Source organism: Notolepis coatsorum (genome assembly GCF_963971535.1).
Source record: "Notolepis coatsorum genome assembly, chromosome: 18".
Taxonomy (NCBI): Eukaryota; Metazoa; Chordata; class Actinopteri; order Aulopiformes; family Paralepididae; genus Notolepis; species Notolepis coatsorum.
This window is the reverse complement of record NC_140182.1, coordinates 95,496,534-95,506,249: the sequence shown is the minus strand read 5'-3', so window position 1 is coordinate 95,506,249 and position 9,716 is coordinate 95,496,534. Positions and strand designations below refer to the sequence as shown.

The 9,716-nt window shown below is 43.3% G+C and overlaps 1 protein-coding gene across 1 annotated transcript in view; it reads left to right on the top strand.

The window, feature by feature from the left end:
* Positions 1–9,716, top strand: part of reln (reelin) — a gene marked incomplete at its 5' end in the record, with an annotated part of 170,994 nt that overhangs the window by 60,282 nt on the left and 100,996 nt on the right. The window contains 4 exon segments of the mRNA XM_084335295.1: positions 1,841–2,002; positions 5,949–6,185; positions 6,898–7,090; positions 8,031–8,143. Of these exon segments, the coding sequence (XP_084191421.1) occupies positions 1,841–2,002; positions 5,949–6,185; positions 6,898–7,090; positions 8,031–8,143 (705 nt within the window).

Below are 9,716 nucleotides of genomic sequence, written 5' to 3'. Positions count from 1 at the left end.
CCACACTACAAAGGGTTTTACCTGGAACGCACTAGATGATATTCCAAATCCTAACCGATACTGAAACGGTGGTAGACCACACACATAACGTCATATTTCACAGAGTTTTGTCTTTCATTTGTTGGAACACACACATTAGACAATTTTGCCAAAACTGAACACCACTCATATCCCGACTCTCTGCTGTTCCTTTGACCGCCACTTTCCAATTGTGGGTAGAAGTAGACTATTTTGGTATTCGGAATTGGCTTTTTTGGCCTTACGGTGCCCCTGCTTGCATTTTGAAACAGACCTTCGTGTGTGCCATCAAAAACTACCCATAAGACTGCCCTTCCTCTCCATTTGGAATGCCGGAAATATTTGATTTTTTTTGGGAAAGCTGTGCATAAAAATAAATAAATAGGTGCTCCGTGACCAGCAAGGTCTCACCCTACATTTTGACAGCAGGACTTGCTTTCCACAACCCTGGCCGCGGAGAGAACTGACCCCAGAATGAGGCACGGCACTGCCAACTCTTTGGTGTCTCTTCTACAATTCCCCACCACACTACAGGGATTTGAATATGTTTGACATCCCCTATTGGCTTGCAACTGGCTTGCAAGCAGATCTTCAGATCTGTCAACACCTTAGATTTATTTACAGGATAATGAAGCAGAAAATCGCTTCCGACGAGTCTGAATTTGGGAATGCCCCCGAAATTGGCCCAATTCTCCTCTATAGTCTCGTCTGGTCTGCAGCAGCCTTTAGGTTTATAAACAAACGTGCATTAAAATATATGGCGAACTGAATCAGACATAAACCATGAAGTGTATTAGAGCTTTATTGACAGATTATTGCTCTGGGTGCATCATGGATAAGGCATCTCCTCAGTAGCTGTCCTCCCCGCTGATTAATACCAACACTGTTCTAACAAGTCAGCTCTCTGCTCCTGGCTCTCTGTCAATCTGTCCCTCCTGAGATGGATAGTGACTGTGGGAAGGACTGCAGATGAGTGGAGAGGAGAGATGAAGGGGGAGAGAGAGAGAGAGAGAGAGAGAGAGAGAGAGAGAGAGAGAGAGAGAGAGAGAGAGAGAGAGAGAGAGGAGAGAGAGAGAGAGAGAGAGAGAGGGAGAGAGAGAGAGAGAGAGATGGCAACCTGTTAGATTGATTATGCCTGTTGCGGCTTTCTGCCACCTGACTCTGCCACCTGACGGCCATATTTAATGCCAGTTTCCTGGCTGATTGAGTGAACAGCTGCCTGGGCGAGGAAACTGTGGCTGCTGATTAGAGTGTCGAGCCAAGGACAGTGGGAAATGGGAACTGGCTGCGAAGAGAAGACATGGATTATGTTCGTCTCCAAGACCTTGTCATCTCAACCCAATACACGATAAGTCGTTAGTGGAAATGATATCTGACACACACTATGAGAGTCGGTAAACATGAACTGACTCTCTCTCCCTCTCTTTCTCTCCACCAACCTATCATCTAATTTGATTCTAAATTGTTTAATCATCTCATCCATCATTCTGTCCACCCCCCCTCCTCTCCTCTCTGCTTGACTGTCTGTTTGTCTACCCTCTCTCTCACCTCTCCTCCGCCTACTCCCCAAACTCACTTTACTCTTTACTCTCTCTCTCTCTCTCTCTCTCTCTCTCTCTCTCTCTCTCTCTCTCTCTCTCCTCTCTCTCTCTCCTCTCTCACTCTCCTCTCTCTCTCTCTCATTCTCTCCCTCCACCATTATCTCTCTCTCTCTCTCTCTCTCATTCTCTCCCTCCAACCATTATCTCTCTCTCTCTCTCTCTCTCTCTCTCTCTCTCTCTCTCCTCTCTCTCCTCTCTCTCTCTCCTCTCTCTCTCTGCAGGTATCTTCAGTTCACTCTGCGTCTGGGCAGTCGTAGTACTCTGAGCTCGTGTCCCGCTCCAGACCAGCCAGGAGAGGGCGTCCTGCTGCACTGCTCCTCAGACAATGGCATCACCTGGACCCTGCTGCAGCACTACGCCTACCATGGCTTCCACGAGCCCAGGTACACTACACACAGTGTGTGTGTGTGTGTGTGTGTGTGTGTGTGTGTGTGTGTGTGTGTGTGTGTGTGTGTGTGTGTGTGTGTGTGTGTGTGTGTGTGTGTGTGTGTGTGCTCATGATCCCATGGAGCCTCCCTAACTCCATTAACACACATTTGCTCTGTTAATGGGCGGCTGGCTGGAGGTGGAGTCTGCAGGGAGCCATTGAGTCAGTTAGTGTCGTCTGTGTGTGTAATGAAGACAAAGCAGGCTGCGCTCCTACTGAGCACGGCCGCCTTGGGAGTCCTTCATCTGGGTCAGACGGGCCAGCAGGTGCTGCTGCTGGTGGGGGGGTAACATCTCAAGAACACTGTAGAGTACACAGTGTTATCTGGTTCTCAACCTGTGGTACGCGTACCACTTTTGGGCCCCCTGCTGGTGGTACTCGGAGGGATCCCTGGAATCTCAATGTTTTTCAAAATTTTTATAAAACCAACTTTAAAATCAAAATAGTAATACTACAACGAATGAAAATAAGCTTGAGATCACTTGAAATTGGGGTTTAAAATAAGTTGTACATTTATTTGGTTGTTTTTAGATTTAGAAACAAAATAAATGTTTGTTTCTGAGTTTGATGTTGTTTCTGACGGACTCTAGTACCTGTGGCGCGTTCACGATTAGCTAACGTTACAAGCAAGCTAGTGATGACTAGCCGAGGGATGTCGCAAAAGTGGCTCAAAACGGGAGATATTCACAAGAGAATAGTGGAGGAGAATATTTTTTTAAACCGGAAGATTTCTTCACAAGAAAACGTGATGCACTAAATAAGCGCAAGTCCACGATTCAATCCTGCTGTACAACCACAGCCAAATCACAGGAAGCCTTGTATCGTGCCGCATAGCGAAAGCTGGTAAGTAGCCACACACTATACCGAGTGACTGAACACTCGTTTCTCAAAGCCTTCCGTCTCTTCTAAAATGGACTACAAGTGTTTTGTTGATTTACATCCACATCACTATTAATTCATCATTATGCTGTTACTGCTGTCGGATTAGACTTTATTTGATTGGAAGAAGATCCCTCGGGAAAGAGTCGGGATTTGATGCAGGATATCGGCGCTATTATGCTAATAAAAATGTTCTTTTAACTAACCCGGCCGCAAATTACCCGCAAACAATACAAATATTTTAGTTTGATCGCCACCGCGGTTGACCGCAGGCACTCGCCCACTATGGATCAGCCCGCGCAAAACTAGTGTGTGTGTGTGTGTGTGTGTGTGTGTGTGTGTGTGTGTGTGTGTGTGTGTGTGTGTGTGTGTGTGTGTGTGTGTGTGTGTGTGTGTGTGTGTGTGTGTGTGAGAGAGACAGAATGAGGGGGACAGAGAGGGGGAAGAGAGGGAGAGAGAAAGGGAAGGAGAGAGGGAAAAAGAAGGAGAGAGAGTGTGTGTGAGAGAGAGAGAGGGAGAGAGTGTGAGAGAGAGAGAGGGAGAGAGAGATGGAGAGTGTTCATTCAGAGAGAGTGTTTGAATGAAGTACATTTGCTGAAATACAGTTCTTAATGTTCTCACTTGCTATGTGAGAATGTTAGTTATTATGTTCTCAATGCCCCTTGCATTGTATGAGAATTGTGTGGAAAGGTTTGGTATTTCTAGTACCCCTTTCGTACATTGTGGCTGTGGCTGACAAAAGTTAACAATAAAATAATGTTATTAGGAATAAATGTGCCTCCTGCGTGAACTGTGCATAGCTGAATAGAGTTAGACTGTATTTTAACATCGGCCATATGGTGGTACTTGGAGAGCCAGCTACGTTCTCAAGTGGTACTTGCATGGTGTAAAAAGGTTGAGAACCACATAGTGTGCACTTCCTGTATCATCATTGATATGTTTGTGTGTAGGCCATAACCAGAAAGCAATGTTTTGAGGCAATATACTGTTGTTAGAGGTACATACCATCACCACCACTATCTTAAGACATCTCAAGACATGATATTTGTATATTTTATATTCATGCAAGCCATTCTGAAGAAGGTGTGTTCAAGGGAAATCAGTACTATTTTCACAGTATCATAGGAAATAAATATCATTATCATTAATAGAATTGAATAGAAAATTATTTTTATTGCAAGTAACACAACCAGGGCCGATGGTATTTGGTTTCAGTACATTAAAGGCACAGCTTCATAGTTACATCAGCAAAAAATGTATACAAATGAACATACACTCAGTCCATATCAACACATGGTTAATCAGTTAATAAGTCCATTGGCAAGTGGCAGAGACAGGTCACAACACACACAAAACCACATGCACACAGTACAGCAAGACACAGTCCTTAAGTAGATAGTTAACAGAGGGAGGTGAGTGTTTTTATCGCTGTGGGACAGAAGCTTGTTTTTAAAGCCGATGGATTTTGTGAGGGAAGAGACAGAAGAAGGTGATTTGCAGGATGGGAGAGATGGTCTAAGGTTAATTTGTTTGTGTAACGGGGAAGCCCGTGGGTATGTCCACAGTCACGGAAACAGGTGTGTTGACGAGTGACTGTGGCAGTGCGGGCTGGTAAATTAAACTCACTTCCCCATAACAGGGTTAACAGACGCATAGGTACGGTAGCTAGGAGTGAATTCACTTCTTAGTGCAGCGGCCTGTGTCGTCGCCTGCGGACGCGGGAGCCCCCTGTTCGACTCCCCCTCGGGACATTAACATTTAACATCAAACACAACGCAGACCAGTATGATCCGTCACATTTGCCCATTTTGAAATAGCACCTTTATTTCTTTATTTCTTTATTTCAGATCCCCATTAGTCACTGCCTCAGTCAGCAGCGACTATTCTTCCTGGGGTCTGGATACAAACATATAAAAATCAAACAAGAATAATCAATAAAACAACATAAAAACAAAACAAATATCAATAAAACACCAATAAAATATACAAACAAATATAGAACAATAACAAAATTATACAAACATATAGAACAAATCAAATATCAATAAAACAACAAATATCAATAAAACAACAAACGGAGACATCTCAGAGAAAACTTAAAAATGCTCAAAAACAGCACGACATTCCATACACTAATACTCCTCATAACCACTAGACAAAGACATTCCAAATCAATACATAACCCAACACAAGAACCCATTCATTAGACACAGATTAGACCCAACCAAAATCAATCTCTTTCTGCATTACAGCCCCTCTTAGTCTCCTCTTGAATCCCACCTTACTGGTAATTGAAACCAAATACTGTGGAAGTCTATTCCAGTAGGACATTGTCCTGTACATTACAGTTTTCTTTAAGGCTTCAGTTCTGGGTCTCGGCAGGGTGAACCGACCCCTCAAGGCTTGTCTAGTGCCATAGCCATGACCATCACTAGTAAGCACCAGCTGCGAAAAGAGGCACACAGGTTTATGTAAAGTATACATATTTCTCATAAACAAAATAAGGCTTTAAGATGTCTTGAGACAGACTTGAAATCTGCAAACAGGTTTTAGGACGTGTCATGTCAAGAGACACTTTCAGACACATCTTCAAAACATGGGTATGGAGCAGACAATGGGTTCTTCAGCATGAATGGAAATGTAAATAACATAAAGCAAGCTATAAAGAACAAAAGAACAATGGAATATTCTGTCTTGGATAAAATAACCCATCTGTTTCGTCTCAAAATGTTGCCTGTTGCATGATGGTCTTAAGGACACATTCTTCCACAAACAGCAGATCATGATTATGTGGGCTTTCGAGCTAATTCAGTGCCTTAGTCACCATTCAGATTCAATCTCTGTGATTAAGTCCAGCTGGACGGGTTGGCATCATGGATAGCACTCGTCACCCTCTCCACGTACGTTCTCTCCGTTCTTGTGTGTTCTGTTGACGTGACCAGGCAGTGTATAATGTGCGTCTGCCACTCATGTAAACCAAACTTACAGTTCAGTTTAATCAGCGCCAACCCTTTCCCATCCAGGATCGTGTCTGTGGAGTTGCCCCCCGGCGCCCGTAAGTTTGGGGTGCAGTTCCGCTGGTGGCAGCCATACCACTCGGGTCGCGGCCGGGACGTCTGGGCCGTGGACGAGATCACCATGACCTCGGTGCTGTTCAACACCATCAGTCTGGACTTCAGCAACGTACTGGACGTCACCCAGAGCCTGGGGTTCTACCTCGGCCACGTCCAGCCCTACTGCCAGCACGACTGGACGCTCAGGTGGGACCCAACAGCTCTACAGCAAGCCTCAGGGGAGAAATAGTTATTCTAGTAGCAATGTCTGATGATGACTGTTCCATGAGATAACCACAGAACAACCTCCAGGAAACAAAAAGGACACTATCAGTTCTCAATCTTATGTCTATTCGAGTCACAGTAGTGTGCAATATGTAAGGGATAATCAACGAGTAGGTGTGTGTTAAATGGTTTTAAGGCACGGTGTGGAGGCGAACAAAAACATACTGTCAGATCATTCACTGTTTGTTAATCATAGGTAAAGTTATTGACAGCTTAATGTTAGCATAAAGTTAGCTTTCTGGGTCATTGTCACTGGCATCAGTCAAGTGACAGCTGGTTGTCATGCAGTTGCTAAGGTAACACAGAGGGACTATAATAAAAGTCAGCAGTGAGCAAAGCATAAATAACTTATTTCTTTGTAGTTTAATGTTGAAAATATGAATAATGTGAATTATTTGGCCATGGTGTAAGCGGAATGATCAACTTGTAGATATGTGGTTTTAAGGACTTTGCGGTGCTCTTAAATGTTGCTATGGTTATGTTGGGTAGTGGAATTATTTGGTGATTAAACTTGAGCCAAACTATGTGTGCATTAAACGCACACCTGCCGGCTAGTGAGAAAAGAGTATTCACTCAGACCATGGTATAATTAAAGGTGTTATACCATCATCTCCTCTTAACTATTTGTCTGCAGTTTCTCTGGTGAGCCCAGCCCAGGCTCCAGTATTCGCTACGTGGAGACCCAGTCCATGCAGATCGGAGCGTCCTACAGCCTCCAGTTCTCATTGGTCATGGGCTGTGGCCGAGAGCCCTCCCCACACATTGATACACAGGTTCGCCTGGAGTTCTCCACCAATCACGGCCTCACCTGGCACCTGGTCAAAGAGGTGAGAAACTAAAAGTGAACTTACATCTTCATTCCCCTGTTTCATCATTTTCATCAGCCCATACCTCCTTGTTCGTACCATTGTTTATGACTTGGGGGGAAAACTTGTAGAAGTCACCCTGGAGAGGGACGAGGACACTTGTTGATAATCTTGGATATTGATTTACCCGTTATAACCTTTGTAATACATTTGTAAATAATGAGAGTCTTTAGAAGTACCTCTTTGTTTAGTGAGAAAAGCTGTAGCAATAACTTTTTATCATCACTAGTACTATCAAATTCACGTTAATACTTGAATCAGCAAGCAGATTACCTCGCCGTGATTTTCTGATCACAGATTTTCTGCGATCACAATTGGCTCATAAATATTCATAAAGTATACGCCAAGATTTGCATTGCCTTTTGAATTGAATAGAGCTTAATGAGTCTTGCATCAGTGCCTACTGCCTTGTCCACGTGCACACGGTATTTTTGAAACGGTAGGTTTTCCTATGTGGTTTGGCCTTCCGTCCACAACGCACTGTGTTTTAGGTCACTGAAACCAGAGCTTATGGAAAACGCTATCATGACTAATGGCCCTGTCCACACATATACGGATATTTTCTAAACCAGAGTATTTTCTCTGCAATTAGGACCATGGAGAGCTCCCTGCAGCCTCCCTCCTGAATGTTTTTTTTTAACAAATGAGGGGGAAACCCTGGTTTCCAAAATACCTGTGTATGTGTAGCCCAGACCTATGGCTATGAGTGTGGAAATGCAGTCACTCACCTATTTGCCTTATAGTTAAAGATCGGTGTATCCAAAACCTTGCGTTAGCTTTTTTTTATTAAGATCAACCAGCTCTATATTTGATACTTGCGTACACTGTACATACATTTGATGGAGCTGTTCAGTGTGTTAAGATAACATTGTATGGTATGTTATATCTGCTCTACCTATAGGCCTGTCTGCCAGGCATGCCCAGCTGCTCTGAGTTCACTGCCCCTAGTGTCTACCACCCTTCTGAGTTCAAAGACTGGAGACGCATCACTCTGCCTCTGCCCCACAAGACATGGTACGTGACACACATGCAGATGGATAATATTATATAATAATATAATATATATATATTAGAGCTGGGCATAGATTAATTTTTTTAATCTAGATTAATCTACCTGCAACCCTGGAATTAATCTAGATTAATCTAGATTAAAATGGCCCAAAAAAAAAAAAAAAAAAGTCTGCCGAAGGTGTTCAAAATAGGTGTGTTCTACCCAAATAATGACCAGAGTAGGAGATTTATCCTCTCCTCTTCATCTGAGGAGTCACTAGCTGTTCTATCTCCTTGTTCAACAGCATGAACATGTCTCTTCTTTTTGTAATTTCCAGTGTTTCTTTTAAAACCAGATTTATCGTAATTTTCTGTGCCCTTCCTTTGATGCCATTAACATTGTTACACTGATATTGACAGCTCTCTCCAGTGTCAAATCACTCTCTGTCAGTAGTTTCTTCTGTGAACCTTCATTTCTTAATCCACAGACAAACCTGTCTCTCAATGTGTCTTTTAGTGAATCTCTAAATTCACAATGCTGAATGTTGCTCACACACAGACTGCTGCAGAAGCAGGTTTCTCAACAAATTCAGTGCAAGCTCAGTGTAACAGTTCCATGAATGAATGAATGAATGAAAACGTTATTTAACAGATTGCAGAATGGGTACAATACAGTACGGCTCAATACATACAATTGTTAAGGGGATGCAGACCAGAGAAAGACGTTTGTCTTGTTTACATCAGGGTCCCCCATTTTCATTTATTTGCTCCACATTGTCATTAGCCCCTTTCATGACTGTGATGCACTGAGTGAATCCACAGTCACTTGCTCCTCAATAGGAAACCAACCTAGATTTACCATGAAGGACTGGTTCTGGCCGAACCGTTCGTTATACAAGAATCACAGAGAAATTACAAAGGTACTCACAGTTGCACGAGGATTTCGGACAGAGATAAGGGATGGTGCGCATGCGCTGTGATCACCCAACGGCGGAAATAATGCCGTTTTGAGCAGTTTATAAAAATTATTTAAAATGTTTATTAGCAACGCAGAGCTTTCAAACCATCCCGTATCTCTGTCCGAAACCCTCGTGCAACTGTGAGCACCTTTGAAACGTCTCTGTGATTCTTGTATAACGAACGGTTTAGCCAGAACCAGTCCTCCATGGTAAATCTAGGTTAGTTTCCTATTGAGGAGCAAGTGACTGTGGATTCACTCCGTGCATCACAGTCACGAAAGGGGCTACATTGTCATCAAACGGTCCAATATTTCCAATAACCCAAGCCATTTCTGTTGTAAACACTCACGATAGTCCAGTCGATCCTTCCTTTAGTGTGTAAAGTGGATTTCCTCCTCTTGTAGATGTTTCCCAGTGCCGCCCGTATCAACGTGAGCTAACATGCTAACTCGCGTTAATAATGTAAACAAAGCTTGCAACGGACTTCTTTTTTCTTGCATTGCGCAGATTCAGACGTCCTCATCGCCGAATTGTGTTATATCCTGAGGACTTCTTAACCTCACCTGTATAACAATGATTACCGGACCACTACTTTAGTTTAACACATTATTCTGACTACAGCTCCGGTAGTGCAATCA